General features: G+C 37.2%; 1 protein-coding gene across 4 annotated transcripts; it reads right to left on the bottom strand.

Moving 5' to 3' along the window:
* Window positions 1-5656: 5656 nt before the first annotated feature.
* LOC104248355 (uncharacterized) lies at window positions 5657-24785 on the bottom strand. Of its 4 annotated transcripts, none has more exons than XM_009804606.2 (12): window positions 24638-24785; window positions 24471-24553; window positions 20209-20359; window positions 18744-18863; window positions 18547-18655; window positions 8822-9073; window positions 8615-8727; window positions 8347-8411; window positions 7419-7663; window positions 7180-7327; window positions 6073-6113; window positions 5657-5995 (listed from the first exon to the last, which is right to left on the bottom strand). In XM_009804606.2, exons 3-12 carry the CDS (start codon window positions 20311-20313, stop codon window positions 5871-5873), a joined length of 1323 nt encoding a protein of 440 aa, XP_009802908.1. In that variant the 5' UTR covers window positions 20314-20359; window positions 24471-24553; window positions 24638-24785; the 3' UTR covers window positions 5657-5870. The 4 variants fall into 4 exon arrangements, with proteins under 4 accessions (XP_009802908.1, XP_070023606.1, XP_009802907.1 ...); XM_070167505.1 differs by having other exon boundaries at window positions 20209-20356; XM_009804605.2 differs by lacking the exon at window positions 24471-24553.
* Window positions 24786-25186: the final 401 nt, after the last annotated feature.

The following is a 25186-nucleotide window of genomic DNA, read 5'->3' as shown; positions in this document are numbered from 1 at the left end:
TATTTTAATAAAGTGAAAGTTTTTTCTTCTTATTTTGTTTTAACTTTTTTTTCTTCTTTTCTCTTTCTGAACAATTCTCTTTATATTGGTTCTAATGACATGGCATGCACAACGGATCTTCAGCCCAGTCTAAAAATCAATCTGATTCCGAACTAATTATACACGGGGTCGATTATGATAATGAATCGGAATACGATGAGGATGAAGCCTTCGAAGAGATAAACAGAGAGCTAAGCCAGTTTGAAGAGAAATCCAAGCCCAACTTAAATGACACAGAAGCCATCAATTTAGGGGATGCAGACAATATCAGGGAAACTAAAATAAGCATCCACATTGAACTAAATATCAGGGAAGAACTAGTCAAAGTACTCATTGAATTCAAAGACATTTTTGCATGGTCGTACGATGACATGCCGGGATTAAACACTGATTTAGTGGTTCATAAATTGCCCACTGACCCGGCATGCCCTCCCGTCAAGCAGAAATTGAGGAAGTTCAAGACAGATATGAGTGTGAAGATTAAAGAAGAAGTAACCAAGCAGCTGCAAGCAAAGGTTAATAATTGACGATTCCATGTATTAGCTGAAATTCTCTGAAAAAATTAAACTCTCAGTTCAACATAATTAATTAATTAAACTCTCTGAAAAAAAAAAGACTGAAAGACTATGCACCCCTAGAATTCAATGGGTAGACTCTTTTGAGATTCACACAACGTATTACTACTAGGCTTATATTTACATCCCAAAGGACTCAGAAAATTTCCTTCAGAGTGATTACATGTTGCATAGTATTTGAAGCTACCTACGGTGACGGTAAATCCAGTCAAACACAAAGGACAAAGTCTTGCCCGAAATTCTAAGGAAAGTGAAGTCATCTATTAATAACAACAACAACAACAATAACCCAGTGATATCCTACAAAGTGGGTTCTAGAAAGGGTAGAGTGTACGCAGACCTTACCCCTACCTTATGAAGATAGATAGGTTATTTCCGATAGAACCCCCCTCCCCCCTCCCCCAAAGAAAAAAAAAACTAAAAACGAAGCAGAAACAACAAGTAGTAACCATAACAAGCAAAGGTGATATAATCACTTAAGCGAAAGAAACGACATAGTAAAAGAAATATGCAAATACTAAGAAATGAAAGTACGAGACTAACGTTAATGAGACCGGCATATAATCAAGACATGCCCGCTTAACCACTGCCCTTCTATCCTAATTCTCAACTTCAATACTTTCTTATCAAGGGTCATGTCCTCAGTAAACTCAAGTAGCGCCATGTCATGCATAATCACCACTCCTCAATACTTCTTAGGCCTACATCTGTCTCTCCTCAGCACTTCCCTCCCTCCCCATAACCAACCTCTCACACCTCCTCACTGGGGCATCTATACACCTCTACTTCACATGCCCGTACCATCTCAATCTAGCTTCCTTCATCTTGTCCTTTACGGGTGCCACTCCCACTTTTTTCCGAATATCAACATTCCTTATCTTATCTAACCTAGTATTCCCACACATCCATCTTGACATCCTCATTTCTGCTACTTTCATCTTCTGGACATGGGTTTTCTTAACAGGCCTACACTGTGCCCCATATAGCATAGTAGGTCTAACCACCACTCCGTAAAACTTACCCTTAAGTTTAGGTAACACCTTCTTATCACACAAAACTCCGGAAGCGAGCCTCCATTTCATCCATCCCGCTCTAATACGATGTGTGACATTCGTCAATCTCACCATTACCTTTGGATAATATATCTGAGGTACTTGAAACTCCCCTTCTTAGGGATGACTTGTGAATCCAGCTTCACTCTCATGCCCACATCATCGGTCACGTCGCAGAACTTGCATTCCAAATACTCTATTTTAGTCCTGCTCATTTTGAAACCTTGACTCCATGGTTTGTCTCCAAACCTCCAGCCTCGCGTTAACACTACATCACGTCTCGTCAATTAGTATTATATTATCCGCAAATAACATGCACCATAGAACCTCCTCTTGAATGTGTCACGGCAGAACATCCATCACCAAGGAAAATAAAAATGGGCTAAGTGCGGATCCCTGATGCAAGCCCATCCCGACATGAAAGTGTTCCGAGCCTCCTCCCACCGTCCTAACCCGGTCTTAGCACCATTATGCATACCTTGGATCACCCTAGTATAAGCTACGGGCACACCAAACACCTCCAAAGAACCTCTCTCGGAACCTTGTCTTAAGCTTTTTTTAGGTCAATAAACACCATGTGCAAGTCCTTCTTCCATCCCTATACTGCTTCACTAGTCTCCTGATAAGGGAACGGCTAGGTCCAATGAATTCTTAACAACTCATGCTAGCTATAATATAGCAGATAGAAAAGGCATCAAGTAAGAGTCTAAGAGCAAGAAATTATTAACAACTAAAAGTAAGAAACCTGAATATTTCAGCATTCTCAATCTTAGCAACTATTATCTAGTATTTAGGGTATGAATAGTACTTGAAAGCCAAGTGTATGCTCTACATAAGAGAAAAGATAATTATTTTGTATTACGCGTGCAGGGGATTATCCAAACTAGTACATGCCAAGATATTAACCTTTAGAACAGATTTTGGTGATGGACGGGTTGCTTTAGATTATGAAATGAGAGAAGTCCCAAAAAATATTTCAAAAAGACCTAAAGCAACAATCCAACCGGTTGTTAAGAATTCACTTGACCTAGACAGGATTACTTTTATTCCCCTATTAATAGATGTTTTATAACTTTCATGTATTGTTAGTTCGGGTCCCGGGGAGGTTCGGGAGTGATCTGGAATACTTAATTCCTAACTAGAGCCTTAAAGTTAAGAGAGTTGACCAAAGTCAACATTTTAAATGTACTCGGTATCTTGATTTGAAAGTTCTTATAGGTTCGTATGATGATTCTAGACTTGTACATGTATACGGATTACGACCAGAGGGGCTCGGGTGCAAATCGGCACTATTGCATGAAAATTGAAAGTTTAAGGTCCATAACCTTGACTTGAGAGTTGACTTTATGTTGCAACATTTTTATTTGTGTTTTGAGCCTTTGGACAAGTTCATATAAGGTATTTGGACTTGTCGGGATGGTTTGGAGGGGACACGGTGAGTTTTTTCGCATTTGGAGGAAGTTTTTGAAAGATTTGATGTGTCGAAACGTGATTTTCTGAACTTGACCTGACTTTACGAGATAACTGGTCGCGTTCTATAAAAATTTTGGAAATGATCCAAAAACAAAAAGTGTATCCCTTTGAATCTAGTTTCCAAATATTCAAATTGTTCGTCATTCCGACATCTCTACAAAAAGTTATGATTGTTTTAATAAAGTAAGGGTAATGCTATCATTTTGGAAAACCAGCACTAAAAATTTCTGCAACTTGTCTATATAACCTCATTTAGTACTTGGACTTTATTTAATCATTTTGGGTGCTAGAGGGCTTGGAATAAGGCAATTTTTTAAGAGAGTTTTACCTAAGACGATGGGCAAGTGATTCTCACTCAAATTTATGATTATAATATGAATATATCTATCGCTTTTTCCTTAGAATCAAGGATTCAAAAGGAAAAAAGGGATTTTTAACTTGAAAGTTAAAAAAGTGTATATTGAGGTTTTGAATACCGATTTGCACTAGAAGTTGGAAATTATCAGAGTTTTAACCACGTAGGCCCATTTGACTTTTTGTTGATTTTTGAGATTTTATTAATGATCAAAGCTTTATCAATTAGAATTGAGTTCAATAGCTTTATTTGAATTCTTTGAGTACTCTTTGGGCTAGATCAGGCTCGTTTGATGGATTTGGAGCTAAAAAGGCGGATTTTGAAGGATAGAGCTAACCCAGGATAAGGTACGTATCTTGCTTAACCTCAACTTGAGGCAATTTTTTTCTAAAATAAGACTTATATGCTAAATGCTACGTGTTTAGGAGTGAGGTATATGCGAGGTGAAGAGCGTATATGCAGATATCAAGGTATTACCATGCTTGGGTAGATTGGCTTCTCTATGCCTTGTTTTGGTACATATTCTACTTGTTTGTATGACTACTTGAGCATTATTCACATGCTAGATATTATGTTTAGGTTTTTGGCATTTTATTTGGGCATGATGGGCTAAATGTATGTTGGATTACATATGCATAAACCATACATATCGAGTATTTCTTACATCATGCATAATTATCTCTCTTGTACATATGCATTACATCAGGCATGTCAGTCTTTCATGTACATGCATGGTGTCGATGAGAGTGATATTGGCACGATAGGTGTTTTCGTAGCGATATATATATATATATATATATATATATATATATATATATATATATATATATATATATATATATATATATATATATATATATATATGGGGATGGTGAGGATGAGAAGGATATTGACACGAGGGGTGTTTCTGTGCCGACTGATATATATGTATGGTAATGATGAGAGTGATATTGGCACGATGGATATTCTATGCAGATTGATGACTGATTATGGAGCTCTCGGATATGGCGCATGGATTGGATTTATCCCTTCGGAGTCATGTGATTATCTATGTTACCTTGGGCTGTGTGTGTGCAGGTTGTGAGAAACCGAACACGTTTCATGCATTCTTATATGTATCTTTCATGCATATTATTCTCATATGCTACTCGATGCATTTTACATATGCATGAGATTATCATGCATAGACATTCTAGACTATGTAAAAGCATTCGAATAAATGTTGCTTGACACATGTCTCCTTTATATGCGGATTCGATGCATGATATATGCTTTTGATCATTGACATCTAAGAAAACATGCTTCCCATCTTCTACTTCGATTGTGCAACTTATTATTCATATTTGTTGCTTTTTGATTGTTTCACTATTTTTGTATATGTTTATGAACTGCGCAGGTTATATAAAATGAGTATCTTTTGACTAAATACCACTACTGTTTCATTTAGATTAGTCTTGACACTTAATGAGTACATGGGGTCAGTTGTACTCATACTATACTTCTGCACTTTGCGTGCAGATTCTGGAGTTGAGCTGTTGCAAAGTTCGAGAGCGAGCATTGAAGACATCAGCATCTCAGTTATCAGTTGTTTTTTGTTCATGGTAGCCTAGGATCTTATATTTCTGTTTATGTATATTCAAACAGATGATGTACTTTATCATATTTGCGAATATTCTTATTTTTAGTTGCTCATGACTTGTGATACCAATTCTTGGAGTAGTTTGTATTAAATTTCGTGTTCTTATTTTATTATTTATTTGATATTCAGTTTGGGTTGTCTTGTATGTTGTTTGGTTTGCCTAGCTGGTTGGGTTAGATCTCATCACGACGTGTTGGAATTTGAGTCGTGACACCAAGGAGACTTGTTGCGAATCTTTTCTCTACTTATCCCGGAAATCGCTTATACTTGCAACATGGAGGAGTGATTAGCCAATTTTTACATGGAGAGGCCAGCATCATTTCACTAAGAAGCTGCTTTCCAGATTATGCAATACGTCAAACCACTTGGGGAAGTTGATTTTAGACTAAATTTTTGGTAACTCAAAAGATCCTCGATTAATTAAAGATTCCAAAAGGATCTGTTATTTGTATGGTACTGAGTTACTAGCCTCTCCATGTGTTATTTTCTTTTACCAGAATGAGAAAACGAAATTTTCAAAAGATAAACTAATGAGCTGTATCATCATATATGCTTGCAGGCCAAATATAATTCATGGTAAACATGATTTAACCATAAAGGACTGCTTAGGTAAGAGGGAACCAAGTGCAAAGTCAGATTAGTGGAGCATTGGGAGGACAACTGTACATACTTACAACAGACATCATCAATAAACAATTGATTGTAAGGATTACAGAGCAACTGGAGTTGCTGTATTCCTAATGATATGGAGGCGTTGATTGAACACACAACTCCGACTCATCTTCTTCATCATCATCGTCATCTGCATCTACCCAGTTACTAGGATGGTGTTGAGAAGCATGACCTTTCAAATCTGTCACGCCTGAAGAACACAATTGGAGCATCTTAAGCTGATTAGACTAGAAAAATTAAAATGACCAGAGTTGGAATCTGGCTAACCTTGAGGTTCTTCCAAATGATTTCTGTCCTCAGAAGGGAAGCTAATGGATATTGTCAAGAAAAGCCACTTTCGTCTGGGAAGTCCACTTATAAAGTACTTCGAATTTCACACCTATTTTCAAATTCACCATCAAAATCCATTATCTCGCTCACATAGATCATCTGGATGATTGGAGCATGTGTGTGTGTGTGTGTGTGTGTGTGCAGTTTCGTCTAGTTACCATGTACATCCTAGATACAGCTAGGGGTTGTCTGGTTAAGGGACTACCTAAACAAGGGTTTATAACATGAATTGCTATGCAATGAATAACAATCTAGGGATTGATATGCAGGGACTGCCCACTTTAAGGGTAATTTTGTCTTTCCGATACTTTATCCTTGAATTGCTAATATACATTATCATTTCAGATTCTATCTCGCATAAAATAATATATAGATTCACGTATAAATTATGCATGCACGTAAATAGAGTTTAATATCGGAAACCAACGCTGCATAAGTTATGTAGAGTTTTATACTTGAAAACTATTTAAGTAGATATTACATCAGTGATGCAGAGCTTTAATATTTCAAATGAAACAGTGTATTAGATAAGGAGTTTCATTGGATTACTTTTCTTATGAGGTCAGCCAAATGACCGCTCAACGTAAAGAGAGCTGACTCAGCATAACATGTTATCCACTACAACCTGGAACAACCCCGTGGAAAATGCATAAGAAAATATGCAAGAAATTTGGAACGGTTGATATAGGTGCCCTGTCGTATAAATACCTTCCCATTATATTAGCTTCAGATGGACAAAGGTTTCTCCTGAAAAATGTACTGTATCAATCCAAACCAGACCTGAGAGTCATATTCCCCGAGACATTTCATACATATCGAGGCTTATCAAGGCTACCCCAATAGTTTGGGACCAAAACCTCATACCTCTTACCCCTCGATAGGTTGTAAACTATGTACCTATAATTGAAACTTTGGCAAACCAAATTTACTTGACATGTTGGCTAGCTTTAACCACTTTAGCTTATATTTTGCAGTTAATAATAGGTTTAAAAATGGAGCATTAAAATTGCTAATAACTTTGACAGCAAAATAAGTTTAGGATACTCATTATGTATATCAGACATATCTCTTCCAGCAGCTCCAGCTTCAGATATGTGTATTGCACCAATTCGGTGAATTTCCCTTAGCTCAATATTGTTTTCATTTCTACCCCCTCCAGGTTCAGCACCGTTACCACCTTTTGTTCTGCTTCCTGTTTTATAGTTGAAATTTATGACAATTAAGTAAATATTGCCATCAAATATCTTGTACCATCTATAAACAAGAGTTCAGAGAATAATAACCTGAAAGATCGGACCAAATCCTGGTCTGATCAGATGGAAGCCCAGAATTCCCTTTTGATCTCTCCTGGGGTGGGGCCTGTCTTCCATCATTAGCCTCACCATGGGAAGTGCCAGCAACTTGTGGATTTTCAGAGGAGCCAGCAGTATTGAGCTGGGACATAAGCATGGTTGCAAGTACCAAGGTGGCATCAAAAGTTGAGATGGAGCCATCATCTAAACCAAATTTTGGCGCCATTAGAATTGGCCTGTCCATGATTTCAGTTCGATTAGAAGAAAATCTTATATGAAAACAAAAAACTTGTGCCTAAAACAGCAAAGAAATCTGCTAAAGAATTGAAATTGAACGACATTAAAAAAGTCATAATAATTGAAGAGACGCACATATGCACACAAATGCACATTCATTAGTAGTTTAACATGGTCCATACACTAGATCCACGAGACTCCGAAGTAGTATGTACTGGGTCCAGTAACAGGTAAAGCCAAAAGTTGTGACCTGTCTTGTCAGGAGAGATGCCAACCTTATCTCCCACAATAATCAACTGCAATTAATTTGAACATACTAGCCAAATTGATTAAGTAGCAGACATGTCTTTGGACGTTATCGCGTTCACCTTTTCTTTCACTTTCTTAGTAATAGTAAGTGAATATCCTCATTAAGCCGTTTTACAAAAACCATACAATCTAAATTATCATTGTGATGAGAGCAGATTAGTATTATACTCCTTTGAATTACTGATCAACCATCCAAGCCAACAAGTGCTAATATGGAGGCAAAAGTATGGAGAATGTCCTGACTTCACAATAGCTTTCTGTGCAAATATCCTAAACGCAAAGAGTTCCTCTTACTAAGACAAGGTCAGGGTAAAAAAAACAACAACGAACTGATGATGTCAATGGAGAAGCAGAGTGTGTAAGATTATCTTACTCGCCAGCTTTATCAAAATAGAAGTGTATGTCAACTTCACATCCCTCACAGAAAGAAAGGAAGGCCTGAATAGAAAATTTGCAAAAGAAACAAAAAAGAAGGTTCAGCAAACATTACAAAGACCTCCATAAAACACAAGCACTATTTTACAGCAACAAAATTGTGATTACATGTCATCAGTTAAATAAATCAAGAAAAAAGTTTTCAGGCTTGGAAAAGGCTTAGTTGGATTAGAAAAGTTCCTATCAGAGACGAGAAATGAGGATACCTTCGATTCCTTCACTCCAAAGGTCACATCCACAGGGTTTCCGATATGATTGTACTGCACAAACTCTTCAGTAGGATCTATCCACAACTGAGTGTGTAGTGATGAATCATTGTCTACAAAGAAAGATCTAAAGTTTAAAACTGCCTACAAACAAGAAAGAGAAAACAAAAAGAAAATGGAAAAAAAGAAGAGACTGACCCAGTTTACCTTTTGTTGGGTCTATATAACTTCTGAGCTCAACAGCTTTCCCTCCAATTTCAGTTGCAGCATCAGGAGGCAAGGAAGTTGGATTGGTAGCAATGATTGTGATCTCCTGAAGGGTTGTTTGGAAGTTGGACAATAACCTGTTCAGATCACGAGGCCTCACCACAAAGTTGCTTGGAAGCTTTCTCCTATCAAGGGATAGGTGTTGTATGTCAGGTTCAACATTGCAAGTAATCCAATAAGCTTTCCTCATACCTGTAAAATTAGCATGCTAAGGAGATGGTGCTATACATCAACTGGATCATCTAAGTTGTACATATCAAGTAATCTGAAAGATTAAGCAGGTCATGAGGCGTTGAGAGATGTATGGGAAATCTCTAACTTCTCTTGATTTATTCAATGGTGCAAATAATTCCTTCATGATACAAATTGTGAAAGCTCAACTCAAAGACTTGTAATAAGTGCTCAGGAAAGTTTAAAACAGAAAATGTTGAAAACTATTAAGCATTACTTCCAGGAAATTAAAATATAACAAATGTAAGCAGAACACTTCCAGGAGATTAAACTATGACAAACTACATAGTCGCAATATTCCAATGATACTCCTTTAAGAATCTGGCAAAAAAAAGTATGTAACACATATTATTTTTAAGTTGTTTCAAATTTCATACTTGGAAAACCCAGGTTTCTTAAGATGCATCCCTAAAGATATAAGAGATTTTATACTAGAAAAGCCAAACTATTGTTTACTTTTGAGATTATCTTGCTAAATTCCACATTAATTTTACAATTATTTTGCAATTATCTGTTTAGATTCTTATGATGTCAAATTTATCTATTAGATTATACTTGAACTTATCGTTTATTACATCCTATTCATTGTTATTATAACTTGCTTTAGTTTGAAATTATCTTTATCATTTAATTAGATAGGATCTGAAAACTACGGATCTTTTTATTATCTCTCCCTCACCTCTCCTATAAATTCCCCTCCGTATCTTTTCCTTACCTTTCTCCTTTCTCTCTTTTTGGTACTGCATCGATCTTAATATAGGAGCATAAATTCTAATTCATCGCGTGGCACTCTTAATATCCATATCTGTGAACATAATCATCAAACTCTCCTCTACCAAATAACCCTATCCTCAGCATTCAAATGAAACCTGCTTTTGTCAAAGGCTCATTTAAGGCGTGCCTAAACCCCGAAGACCAGAAGAGCTCAAGGACGGTGTTTCTCCTCGCTTAAGCTACGCTTCAGTGTAGGGAATGCTCGACTACTTGACCACCTCGAGGAACTTGTCTTTCCGCTCAATACTGAGTTAATGTAAGGTGATTCACTAATTTTTTCCCCATACATAACCATGAAAACCTTCCAAAAGGAAACCCTTCTCAGAAAGAACCCATAAAAACTATCACTCGGTGAAAGGATCAACAGTCAAGATAATACTATCATTCTGTTCGATTTATCCTAATCATTGATTACAGAGGATAAAGTTTTCGCCCACCAAGACAGCATGATGCAGCTTCTAAAAATGAGATATTTTATATCAGACTCTAGATTTTTTCAGATTAGTTTACATTTATTTCGTTTTTATTCTTTAACCAAATTATGATTAGATAAATTTATTTTATCCCGCAATAGGCAGCCCGGTGCACTAAGCTACCTCTATATACGGGGTCTGGGGAAGGGCGGACCACAAGGGTCTATTGTACGCAACCTTACCTTGCATTTATACAAGAGGTTGTTTACGCGACTCGAACCCTTGACCTCCTGGTCACACGGCAGCAACTTTATCAGTTACACCAAGACTTTATTCCGCAGTATTATTACAAAATTTAGTTTGATTTTACCGTTGTCCTTTTGTTCAATATTGAGTCTCAGTTCTCTTAAGAGTTCTACTTTGTTCATGTTCCTTAATTTATAAATAGGAACATCATTTTTTTTGTGAGGTAAAGTTTACAAATAGGAACATAGTATATATTGTGCTAATGAATATATTAGTCTAAGAACCATTGGTTGGTTTTTGAACTCGAAGGGTTCGACGTGAGCTTATTTTAGACAAATACCACATTGGAATGGGAGGGGAATGTTAGGGGCCTAAAAGGACGAGCTGGGAATTCAATTTTTGAGGGGTCTTTTAGATTTGTTAAATAGTTAGTATTGTATAGTGTCCACATCGGGAAGTAGGTACCTATTATTATGTAATCAACGTATATAAATAGGGCATTATACAACACTTTAGACATAATTAATAAAACTTTTTCGTGATATACTTCTCACATGGTATTAGAGCGTTGGTGAGAAACATCCAGGAAAGAAAACTCCGCCAGACAATCGTTGTGTGTCAATTTCCGGCGACTTTTAGGGTTGTTATTGCATCACCTACGTTTCCCTCAGTGTTGTGCTAAAACCAACACCACCACATGGTCCTACACCCTCCTGCGACCAAACCCCAACAAAACCCGCTGAAAAATACCACCGCACGCGCTGACCATAAGGAGGAAAATTCCGACGAGATCTCCTCATGCGTCGGCGCGTGAGCTGCCCTCCGGCCAGTTTCTGACAAAATTTCTTTTGGACAGCTTGCTCATGAAGCTATTTCGAGCGTATCCATCCAAGTTCCATCAAATTCCGACGACCTTTTTATTTTTCGGCGATTATTCAGTTTCCGGTGAGATACAGTGTTTTTTCTTCACTATTCATGTGAGTTTTTTATTGTTCTTAATTGTCTATGCTATTTGGTCCAACAATGTCTTAGGGACTCGATATTTTTGGTTCTAAAAATACGGGTTCTGGAAATTCAAGTTTGATGATTACTTCGGAATCCTTAATGGGAAGTTCAAACTACTTAGCTTGGGCTTCTTTTGTTGAGTTGTGGTGCAAGGGTCAATGTGTTCAAGATCACCTAGCCAAGAAGACTAGTGATGGGGATGAAAAGGCCAAAGCACTCTAAAAGAAAATTAATGCTCAATTATGTTGTTTGTTGTGGCGATCGATTGATTCCTAGTTAATGCCATTGTTTCGTCCATTCCAGATATGTTATTTAGTTTGGAAGAAGGTTCGTACTTTCTAAACTGATGATATATCTCGTTTTTATGATATGATATCTCAGATGACAAACTTAAAGAAACATGAATTTGGATATGTCTACCTAAGGTCGAGCATTAAGGTTGTAGGTTAGGAGGAAGTTGCGAATATTTCTACGATGCACCCGAGTAGGACTAGACAGTTAGGATTTAGTTTTAGGATGCTAGTGGTTATCTACTGATGCATGGCTTTATCTACTGGTTATTGTTGTATTTTCCATCTATTTCGTATTTCTTATATTGCTGTTATTTTATTATGACTCTATTGATGGTACTAATATATCGTCTCTTGTCGTCTTCTTGAGCCGAGGGTCTCCTGGAAACAACCTCTTTGCCCTCGGGGTAAGGGTAAGGTCTGCGTACACATTACCCTCCCCAGACCCCACTAGTGGGATTACACTGGGCCGTTGTTGTTGTACCTACTTGGGACAAGTGCAGGCAATTATGGAGGAATTTGAGAAGTTGATGCCAGTCATGGCTAGTGTTGAAAAACAACAAGAGCAACGACAGAATATGTTTCTATTTCTTACACTTACTGGACCGCCTAATGACCTTGACTCAGTGAGATACCAAATTTTGGCTAGTCCTTCGGTTCCTACAGTTGCTAAATTATGCTCTAGATTGCTTCGTCTTGCTGCGCCACTCAGTCATACAGTGGTCTCACCACCAACTGTTGACTCCTCTATTCTCGCATATCAGACAATGGAAAATCGGATATCTCAGGCTATGGAGAATCGACGAGGAGAAGGTCGTTTTGGGAGATCTCGACCCAAGTGTTCTTATTGTAATAAACTTGGACACACTCGTGAAGTGTGCTATTCTTTACATGGTCGACCATCCAGAAACGCTCATATTGCTCAGACCGAGATTACAGGTAACCAAGGAATTTCTTTATCTGACGGGGAATATAATGAGTTACATCATTATCAAGAAAGTAAGCAGGCATCTCCACAAGTAACCTCTGTTGCTCAGATTGGTACTCATGTTGCTGGTAATTCTTTTGCTTGTGTTTCTCAGTCTAGTACTCTTGGACCGTAGGTCATGGACTCGGGAGCTTCTGATCATATCTTTGGTAATAAATCACTTCTGTCGAATATTGTGTATTCACATTCTCTTCCTAATGTTACTTTAGCTAATGGGTTCAAAACTAAAGCAAAAGGTGTTGGACAAGCTAATCCCTCATCTTCTGTCACTCTAGATTTCGTTCTTCAAGTCCTTGTCTGTCCTTTTAGTCTTGCATCTGTTAGTCATTTGACTCGTGACTTCCATTGTTGTATATATTTTATTGTTGATTCTTTTATTATGCAAGACCGCAGTACGGGGCAGACGATTGGTACAGGGCTTGAATCACAAGGTCTTTACTACCTTAACTCACTCAATTCCTCCAGAGAATGTCCAGTTAGAGATCCTCCCGACCTAATTCACAGGAGTTTAAGACATCCGAGTTTATCCAAACTTCAGAAGATGGTGCCTAGTTTGTATGGTTTATCTACATTAGATTGTGAGTCGTGTCAACTTGGGAAACATAGCCGAGCCACCTTTCGCGTAGTGCTGAGAGTCGTTTAGAGTCAAAAAATTTAGTTCATTCTGATATATGGGGTCCTAGTAGAGTTAGTTCAACCTTAAGATTTCGTTATTTTGTTTGTTTTATTAATGATTACTCAAGATGTACTTGGATTTTCCTAATGAAAGATCGTTCTGAGTTGTTTTCTATCTTCCAAAATTTTTGTGCTGAAATTAAAAATCAATTTGGTCTTCTTTTCGTACTTTTCATAATGATAATGCTTTAGAGTACGTATCCTCTCGGTTTCAGCAATTTATGACCTCTCAAGGAATTATCCATCAAACATCTTGTTTGTATACTCCCCAGCAGAATGGGGTAGCAGAGAGAAAGAATAGGCACCTCATTGAAACTGCTCGCACACTTCTCATTCAGTGAAATGTTCCGCTGCATTTTTGGGGCGATGTAGTTCTTACAACTTGTAACTTGATTAATCGAATGCCTTCATCTGCTATCCAGAATCATATTCCACATTCAGTATTGTTCCTTCAGTCACCCTTATACTCTCTTTCTCTTCGTGTTTTTGGGAGTACATGTTTTGTTCACAACTTAGCTCCTGGAAAAAATAAATTAGCTCCTCGTTCTCTTAAGTGTGTCATTCTTGGTTATTCTCGAGTTCAAAAGGGGTATCGCTGCTACTCACCTTACCTTTGTAGGTATATAACAGCCATTTATTATACAAGCCAAAAAAATATCGTAACAAACGAGGCGGTTATAGAGAGGTTTGACTGTACAATTTTTCCATGATTTTTTTTGTTTTCCGAATGAAGAGTGCATAACTGAAAGTTAGGGGAATCACGAAAAGAAAAAAGGAGATGGTTGAAGTGTCGGAAATTCACATGTTTGAAGGATTACGGAAAGTTTATGGAAAATAATCAAAGGACTGGTGGCAGAGTTACTCGATATTGTGCTGGTCGGAGGTAGCAGATGCTCGATGGAATACTCGAGGTGTGCGCAAGTTGGCCTGGACACCACCATCATTAAAAAAAATGCAAAGGACTGGATTAGGTAGTCAAAAGAACTATAACTCTTCTTTTCATTTTTTGTATTTTTTTAGATGAAAAGTGGATAACGGTTATTTTATGAAGTAAGAGTAAGTCAAGACTACATTATTATCTTATAAATTGATTTGGCAAATTAAGTCTTTAAAGTTGGATTATTCACATAGATTCACGTAGTATCTGTATATACCTAGTGTAAAGGATTAGGCAAATTAGACACTTTTTGATGCAATTGTATTCTACACCAGCTTCAGAGGCTGTCTAATATAGCTTTTACACTTTCAACAACACTGGACTACTTTGTTCTTTTCTGAGAAATGTTAAGTGTGTATTATTGGACCATGTACTAAGCATGGCCAAGTTGCTTTACTTTTATTGTTCCTTGAGTCGAGGGTCTATAAAAAACCTCTCTACCTTTATAGAATAGGGGTAAGGTTTACGTATACACTACCCTCCCCGGACCCCAACTTTGGAATTACACTGGGTTTTTTGTTGTTGTTATTAACCTTACTTTACTTCTTTTAATCATCTTAATATATCTGAGATCTTACCTGTACCTACTTGTGAGGAATCCACATCAACAACAACACCACAACCACAACTACCTATACATACTTTTGAGGAGTCTACAGTTGCTCCTCCTACATTCCCAGCCGCAAGGCCACCACTCTTGACTTATCATTGTCGCCCACGTCCAGCATCAGATTCCGCACCTACTGCGGACTTGTGTCCTCCTAGTCCATCCAATTGCACCTCCAATTAAACTCCGAAAAGGTGTACGATCCACAATTAATCCTAATCCACATTATGTTGGTTTAAGTTATCATCGTCTATCATCACCTCATTATGCTTTTATATCATCTTTGTCCACTGTTTTCATCCTTAAGTCTACAGGTGAGGATGGCGACAGGCTATGGTTGACGAGATGTCTGTTTTACATGCGAGTGACACTTAGGAGTTTGTTCCTCTTCCTTCAGGTAAGTATACTATAGGTTATCGTAGGGTTTATGCAGTCAAAGCTGACCCAGATGGCCAGGTTGATCTGCTATATTATAGGAGTTTGTCTTGTTGCAGAAGGATACACTCAGATATTTGGGCTTGATTATAGTGACACTTTCTCTCCCGTGGCTAAAGTAGCATATGTTCGCCTCTTTTTGTCCATGGTGGTTGTACGCCATTGGCCTCTTTATCAGTTAGACATTAAGAATATTTTTCTCCACGGTGATCTTGACGAAGAAGTTTATATGGAGCAACTTTTGTTGCTCAGGCAGAGTCTAGTAGTCTTGTATGCTGATTGCGCAGGTCACTATATGGTTTGAAACAGTCCCCTCGAGCTTGGTTTGGTAAGTGCAACACAGTTATTCAGGAGTTCGGTATGACTCGTAGTGAAGCTGATCACTTTATGTTTTATCGGCATTCTGCTCCTAATCTGTGTGTTTATCTGGTGGCTTATGTTAATGATATTGTTATTACTAGCAATGATCAGGATAGTATTACTAATCTGAAGCAGCATCTCTTTCAGCACTTCCAAACTAAGGATCTGGGTAGGTTGAACTATTTTCTAGGTATTGAGATCGCTCAGTGCTCAGATATTATTATTTCACAGCGGAAGTATGCGTTAAACATTCTTGAGGAGACTGGAATGATGGGCTGCAAAACTGTTGCCACTCCTATGGATCCGAATGCTAAGATTCTGCTAGGACAGGGGGAGCCTCTTATCGATCCTATAGGAGGTTGGTTGGCAATTTGAATTACCTCACAGTGACTATGACTACACCTGACATTTATTTTCTTGTGAGTGTTGTAAGTCAGTTTATGGATTCTCCCTGTGATACTCACTGGGATGCCGTTGTTCGCATTCTTTGGTATATAAAGTCAGCTCCAGGCAAAGGATTACTATTCGAGGATCGAGGCCATGATCAGATTATTGGGTACATAGATGCTGATTGGGCAGGATCACCTTCTGATAGACGTTCTATGTCTGTCTATTGTGTTCTAGTAGGAGGTAATTTGGTCTCTTGAAAAAGCAAGAAACAGAATGTAGTTGCTCGATCTAGCGTAGAAGAAAGAATATCGGGCCATGACTATGGCAACGTGTGAGCTAGTTTGGATCAAGCAGTTGTTCAAGGAGTTGAAGTTCGGAGAAATCAACCAGATGGAACTGGTGTGATAATTAAGTTGCTCTTCATATTGCGTCAAATCCGGTGTTCCGTGAAAGGACTAAACACATTGAGATCGACTGTCACTTTATCAGAGAAAAGATACTCTCAGGAGATATTGTTACAAAGTTTGTAGAGTTGAATGATCAACTTGCAAATATTCTCACCAAGTCTCTTACTGGTTCTCGTAGTTACATATGTAACAAGCTCGGTACATATGATTTATATGCACCGGCTTGAGGGGGAGTGTTAAATAGTTAGTAATGTACAGTGTCCCACATCGGGAAGTCGATACTTATTATCATGTAATCATTGTATATAAATAGGGCATTGTACAACACTTTACACATAATTAATAGAATTTTTCTGTGCTATACTTCTCACAAGATTATAACCAAATGGACAAACCCAAAGGTTAGACCAGAGCTAACAATACCTTGGCAATTAGGCATGGGCCGTTACAAGTGGTATCAGAGACCATACCTTGTAACAGCCTACAAACCGCTAATCATTGAATTCGAAAGGAGGTTCACTATGATACTTTCCTTTAGAGGTGTTCATCGGTCGATACGGTACGGTATTTAGTCATTTCGGTTCGGTAACTGGTAAAGTTGTTGTCATGTGACCAGGAGGTCACGGTTTCGAGCCGAGGAAACAACCTCTTGCAGAAATGCAGGGTAAGGCTGTGTACAATAAACCCTTGTGGTCCGGCCCTTCTCCGGACCCCGCGCATAGCGGGAGCTTAGTGCACCGGTTCAGTACTTTTGGTATTTGGTTTCTTAAAATGCTATACCAATATCATACCGAATGTAATTAGGTATGATTCGACTTTTCTCCTTTCGGTTTCGGTTAATTCAGTCCGGTAATTTCAGTTTATTCTGCTTGAATATTAACTAGTGCATAGAGCCATAGACTATAATATTTTTAATTAAAGTACTCAATAAAAACTTTCTAAGCTCACCTGACTATTGACAAAATCTGTCCAAAAGCATTAAGTATCAACTACGAGAAAAAAGGTACATAAAAAAACAAATTTAATCATTGAAATTATCAGATTACTTGCTTAGAGTTAATTGTTGAAATTAGAGAATACAACAAGGACTGATCCAACATATGCAACAACAATACAAGAGTAACGGAGAAATAAGCACCCTAAAACCGTTGAAACATTACGTTAAACTGCTAAGCAACCTAGAGAGTAAGAATCAGAACTTGCATCCTACCTTGTAATTTAGTATATATTTCAGTACGGTATTGGTATTTCGATATCATTTTTTTAAATTCTGAATACCATACCTAATACCAAATTATTTTAAAACTTAAACCAAATACCAAAATACCGAATACCATACACCAAAATTTTCGTTTTCAGTTTCGATACGATAATTCGATATTTACTATATTATGCACAACCCTACTTTCCTTAGGCAAATCCCATATCTCAATAGGAAGGGAAAGTTAGAGGCCATAAAAGGCGAGCAAAGGATTTCAATTGTTGAAGTGCCTTTTGGACCAAAGCCCAAGGGGAAAAAAATGTGAGGCCCCAAGGAGCGGACAATACCTTAGCAGTTTGGTCTGAGCCGTTATACTCTCCCTCTTAGCTTTCTTTCTTAGTTTCTCTCCATTCTGACGTTTTCTTTACCTTTCTATCTTCTCCCTTTTGGTACTATATCACACTATGACCAAAATGTGAAGAAAAAGCATGGAAGACAAAAATGTGACCATTGATTCAAGAGAATCATAGTAACATTTACCAGACCTTTGACACTATAGTTGCGAGAGACATGTTCATCCATCAAATTAAAGATGCTCCGTCCTAATCTATAGGCTCCTAACCAGAGAATGTATTTTCCTTCTATTTGGTTAAATCCTGAAAAAGTTGGAAAAAAATGACAAGAAATACTTTAGAGAAAGTCTTACCATTATGGCAGTTCAATGTCCACTGCACCTTTGATGCATCAGGATTAGGTAATGACACACTCAAATGATCAATACTGGCAAGTGGTGTTCTCAAAACAGAACAAATAGCCTGTAAAACTCAAGGTAAGTGAAAATTCGACAGCCGGATAACCAGCACATTTTAGACTATGCAGCATTGCATTGCTAAAAGCATATACCTTCAAGAGCACACTACATTGCACCTGTGGACCCAAGACGGTGTAGACATCAAAAAAATCAGGTTCAAATGTCATTGATTGATAGGCAGATCTTGAGGAGTTGAGAGTGTGACATGTGAGCTGCCAAAAAAAAAGACAATGAACTGGGAACTTTAATTCCACATCCATTTTGATGGTTTCCGGTTTAACAAGATGAGACCAATTTGCCCCGTGTTATCAAAGGCGAAAAGCGCATAAAACTCTAATAAGTGCAAAGCGCAAATAAAGTGTGGGCTTTAATGAAGAAAGGCGCGAATAGAGAAAAAAAAAAAATATATATATATATATATATAGATATATAATATATGTGCAGTCAAAGCGTAATAATTATTTATAAGCATGAAAAACAAATATGAGGACAAAGAAATTTTAAAAAATAACAATTGAAATATCAATTGTTTAGTATCGCCTCTTCTACGCTCATTGGCAAGGAAAATATGCCTTAGAGCCTTGATGATGACATTGAAGTGTCAACATGCTTTGCGCCTCGCTTCAGGGCTTAAGCGCACTTAAAGCGCGCCTTTGACAACATTTGTCCCTTGTCAAATGTTGTTGAATCATCTCCTCTTATTAAAATTTCACAGGGTTAGGGACCTTGTTATATCAGATACAACAACTACTACTACTACTCAGTCCCAAATAAGTTGGGGTGGGCGATATGAATTCTCATTTCTTTCATTTAGCTTAACTCATATCATCATCACCTTATTATATCAGAGAATGATGCAATTTACTCTAAACTGACAAATATCTTAATTCCGAAGGGGGTTAGCTCAATTATCAAGAGTCTGATCCTAAATATGGAACCCAGCCCTAAATATCCTTGGTACACATCGGGACAAAATTTGCTCCCCTATAGAAGTTTGCAACTCTATTATTGTATTACTACGAACAACAACAACTACTCTCTGCGCTAGGTCTTTGCGACCAAGCTTGGAGATGGGAATATACTTAACTGATTTATGCGAAACCAAGCAATTTTATCATAAAAGTCACAAATTAAAGTGTGAATACATATGAGATAAGTTGTACAAGTTTATATACAAGATCTTACATCCATTTGCTCGGTGCAAAAAAAGGGGCACGAATAAGTTTTTTTCATGGGACAACGGCGTTCATGCTTGGATATTGCATCAATCAAGGTCCAACTTTTGTTTATTTTAGTTTACGCCTCATATGCCCCCAACATAATTTGAAGCTTCTTTATACAACCTCGTTAATAACAAAACCCTAATTACTGTAAGAGCACGAAGTTATGGAGCAAAAGCAATCCCAAAATTACATTCATATACTTCTAGTTCTTCAGCTAACTTATTACAGAGCACCAAACACTAAGGGACTATCAAGGAAATTATAAAGTTATGATCAATTAATTGATTCTAAGACTCTGAAAAGAAATAAATAAATAAACCAAAGTAGTGTTCACCTGGGAAGGAGAGGCTTGAATGACGAGCTCATTGCCAATGCGTGCGAGGCATGTGATGGATCGGGCGAATGTCTTCAGTGCATTCCCACTGAGTGTGAACTCCATTTCTTCTAGTTTCTACTACTCGCTGCAGATTTTGGGGGCAACCCTTCTATCCAAAAGGCGGGAAGGTAAATTTGTTAAACCCCCAAAAAAGGCCTTATCATAATGACAATTATTATTGGTAGGGTGAAAATTATTCACATCCCGAAAATCAAACTCATTATTCAACTTTAAACAATAATATTTTCCTCCCCTAATCCTACACAATATTTATTTTGCCCTAGACATTATTTCCAATCCCCTCTCTATATAATACTAGTGAGGTTATGCCCGGGCTGAGCCCGGGCCCAACGGCTAGATGAAGCTTCACGTTAGCAAATCCACAAACATTCTTATCTCCGTCGAAATTATCAAAATGAATAGCAAAAGCAACAACTACATCTAACATTTCTGGTATTGTTCTTGCTAAACAATAGTACTTCTTGGAGGGAAGGATGCCGGGGGTCTATTTGGAAACAGTCTCTCTACCCTAGGGTAGGGGTAAGGTCTGCGTACACACTACCCTCCCCGGACCCCACTAAGTGGGATTATACTGGGTTGTTGTTGTTGTTGTTGTTCTTGCTAAAGAAAATATAGACTGTGTACTCAACTTTCAGCGAAGTTATTGACTCAACTGAACCAATTTCCACCTAATGGTAAAGAGAATAACTCCAGAAATCTCCATTGCGAAAGCCACATTAGAAGTTTCAGAACGCTTCGCTTTAAAATTCAAAATAAAGACAGACACAGCGGTAAAAGTTTAATCAACCATTGAAGCTCGTCAACTACTGGTAATCCAATATCCACTTTACATGAGAGTAATCATGGAAATACTAAGATCAACAGTCCGATATTCTAAACCTCGTCCTCTGTTGTTGTATCATATGAACAATTGATCACAAGCTTATACAATAACTGATTTAAATTTTTTGTTTCCTTCTTATATTTTGATATGGTAAACCCCAGCACGCACTACTTCTCATCCTCATCAGAGCACTACTGTTTGTACATAACTGCTGACTCAATTAGCTATTTATCCTTCTAATCCTATGCATCTCTATTATCCAAAAATTTGGAAGACTATAGCAATTCCATCACCTATATATTAGACTATGGAGCCCAAATTTTTCATGAAACCAGAGAATATAGTCCAAAGTTTTGAAGTACTACCCTTTGTTGTCAAAATTCGAAATATAAATCAAAGTGGCACCACAGATATGAAAGCTCGTTTAGAAATAAATAAACTGAAAGAGAAAGAAATTCTAACACAAACAAACTGCAGAAACTTGCGAAATGACCCCAATAATTGCACAGAAAATAGCAAAGACAGAGTTAAAGAAGAAGTTGACAAATCGAACAACGAAACAAAGCTAAATGGTCAGGAAAAAGTAGAACAAAAAACGAAAAATAAGATGAAGCTCAAATCACTTTCCAGTCTAACGTTTCAAGGATTTCCGCTTCTGCATCCAAATATCTGAGAACCTAATTTGCTATTTATCACTTCCTGCATGTCTGTTACTTTTAGCAATAGTTCATACCTCAACTAACAACAATCAGGAAACTAATTGCTAACCTTCATTTCTTCATTACTGCCATCCCCACTCACCAGTATCCAATTACTAAAACACTTTAAAATTATATCATTATGTAAAAAAAGATGTCTAGTAAAAAAGTTTTTGTAAATGATTATGAACCAAATTGGTTTCATCACCACGGAAGCTAACAGTCTTTTCATCCCTCAATACCTTGATTCTCATCTCACCCTCTTTGTTTGAGTACTAACGTTTTCAGAAAGCAATTTCACAAACACATAGCAGACTAACTGAAAGCAAAGCTGCCAAAGAAAAGAAATTAAGATCTAGCAAACAATTGGTGATTCATTACACTTATTAAACCTAGAAGCAACACATGAACAAAGCAGAATGGGGAAGAGTAAGAAATGTCGTAGAAAAAACACATTAAACCCACCAAATATTTCAAGAACTGGCATGTTTGTAAGGTAAATCATCACATCATCAACCATCACTACACCCATAGCTCCTAAATCAATAACATCATCAAATATGCTCAAAGGGGCTAAAAGGCTCTGTATCGGAATTGAATTCAACTCTAACTGGAATGGGGAACAACTCCAAACATACACTGATTTGGGTGAAAATCCCAAATTTTGTGATAGAGTATTGAACAAATAAGCTACAGTATTAGCTACAAAAATCAAGTAGCTGATGCAGCTTTGACTTGGGATTCAAGCCTACGCCTTGAATAATCAAAAGCATCAAAGTAAAAAAAGCTACTTTAGAAAGTTAAATTTGTAAATTCAGCACTTAGCAGAGAGAGGAAGCAGGTCAGAATTAGAGTGCAATCGAGATGAAGGTCTAACAAAGGGAAAAGAAGAACACTGATGGATGAGAGAAGAAAGGTGTAAGATTATCCAGGCAGGTACTTTACTGTTGTCAGCGTTAAGCAGAGCAAAGAAATGCAGCGGAGATAGAATTGAAATGTAAGAAAATTTGAAACGGTGCTTTCTACCTGGCAAATTCAGATGAACGTGTCAACAACACATGAAGTGACAAAATGAAGCAAGCATGTCAACCATCATGAAGTGACAAAGTCAAGCAGGCATATATATATAATACTAGTAGGGATAGCCCGGGCTTTGCCCGGACCCAACGTGAATAAAGCTATGCTATTTCAAATAGAGGTACAGTGATAATATCTAGAAGGATGAGCTTTTGCCCAGAGGAGAAATAGAAGATTACAGAGTTATTACAGGAGCCATAATGTTAAAAGTAATATGGCTTTCCAACAGCACCGGGTGATATGGATCTAAAAGATAGCAGCAGTTACAATCGCTGTCAACAAGATGATGATGATGATAAACTATTATGTAAAATAGCACCAGGTGATATTACAATCGTTGTCAACAAGATAATAACTATTATGTAAAATAAAGTATAACAGTGAAATAAATTAGCCATTGACATAACTTTAGGAATCAAAGTTTTCGTGAAAACGCTTATGGATCATGGAGCACATTTGGTGTAGGCATGATTTTGTTACTTTAATGTGTAGGCTGTAGTTAAACATTATGCCTAAGAAGGATTTGACTAACCAGTTGTACACTATACTTTGAAAACAACATAAGCAGCACATATGTAAAATAGGAAAAACTAAGGATAAAGGACGCAACAAGATAGATACTGACTACTGAGCAAAACTGAATTTAGTGTATAAATTGAGAATGAGTCAATTTGCAAATCCTCACTAGCTGATTAGCTGGTACTTCAACATAGTTAATCCGGTTAACCCATCAAACTAAGCTTGGACAATTTTTTCTGTTAATAAGTAGTCAAGCTTGAACGCACTCTTCCTTTTGTTTTTCTTTTCCATGGGTGTGTTTTCTTAATTTATTATACTCAGTTAGAGCTTGACTCAATAACCAATAGATGTACTGAATACACAGGATAACAACTTGAGGTCAACTCATAATCGGCTCAACTGAACTTGTCAACCACTATAATGCTCATTTCCGAGTCAAGACAAGTTTGAACATCCTAAATATTTGCTCTCAGTTGTTATAGACATTTTAGTACTATAAAACACATCATTAAATGAAGGAAATCTGAGCTACCATCATGGTCAGTATAAAACACATCTCTGTGTGAAGGAAATTTGAGCTTTCATCACAGATGCAAGGAAGTTAAGTCAAAGAATACCATTCATCACCCTTCTCTTCAAGTTGCTAAATCGCTCTATGCAAACAACTACGGCACTATGAAAACAAATATGCATAACAAATTACTACAGCTCTCTGAAGAGGACGGTTAATATTCATTCTCCGCTTCAGATTCCAGTCGCATTAGACCAAATCTCTGTTTCCTTTCCCCCGTGAAGTATTAATGTTATAACTTATACTAAATTTAGGTGCTTCTTGTTATTTCACTTGCTTCCTCATTCGTTACCTTTGCCACTTGAACTAAGCCCTGGGAACTTGAATTTGTGACCTAAGTCACAACTCCCTCAACCAACCTTTGTCACTTGAATTAAGAAATTTAAATTATTATTTCTGAGAATATTGTATTCGAATTTTCCAATAACAAATCGTTACGCCCAAATGCATAATTTGGTTGGTTTCTCAGTAACTGCAAATTTCTATCCCAAAATTACGCATCATATTCAACCTTTCATTCTTCATTCTATACCATCTCCTTCCCCGGAATTGAACGAATTCGCTGATAGCCGCCAGTTATAGAAGAATGATTCACTATATTAAATCAAAACAAACGAGGATGAAACAAATTAAACAAAAATAATACTACAAAAGAGACGAAAGAAGAGAGAGACATACAGAGAAGAGAAGAGGAGTCGTCGAATCCGAATCGCTGATGCCGTCGCCCTTTGCCGGTCGGAGGAGTTCGTGATTTAGCTGAGAATACAGAACCCGTTTGGATTAGTTGATAAGCTTGGAGTGTGAAAGCATATTTTTAAGCGTGAAAACTAATTTTTTAAATAAGTATTTATATGTTTGGACTTAAACGGATAATAAGCTCATAAGTTGTACTTTTATGAATAAAATATCCTTAAAAGCTTTACAAAAGATTATAAATTAAAATATTTCTTTGTAAATAAAAAGATGAACAAGAATATGGAATGAAAAGAAAGATAGAAAATTTATTTTGGGAAAAATATTTTGTGATATCATTAAGGAACGACTAGTAAAAGCCTTGTCAAACTAAAAGTGTTTATTATGGCTAATTTTAGCTTATAAGCACTTTGGGTATTTACCAAACGTATATAAAAGCCAAAAGGTGCTTATAAGCCAGTTTGACCAGCTTATAAGCTTATCCAAACGCCCTGGTGTTTTCTATACAAATTTTGATATATATCCTCAAATTAG

This window comes from Nicotiana sylvestris, chromosome 1, assembly GCF_000393655.2.
Source record: "Nicotiana sylvestris chromosome 1, ASM39365v2, whole genome shotgun sequence".
Taxonomy (NCBI): Eukaryota; Viridiplantae; Streptophyta; class Magnoliopsida; order Solanales; family Solanaceae; genus Nicotiana; species Nicotiana sylvestris.
Note: the sequence above shows the minus strand (reverse complement) of the source record. Positions and strands in the feature narration are given on the sequence as shown.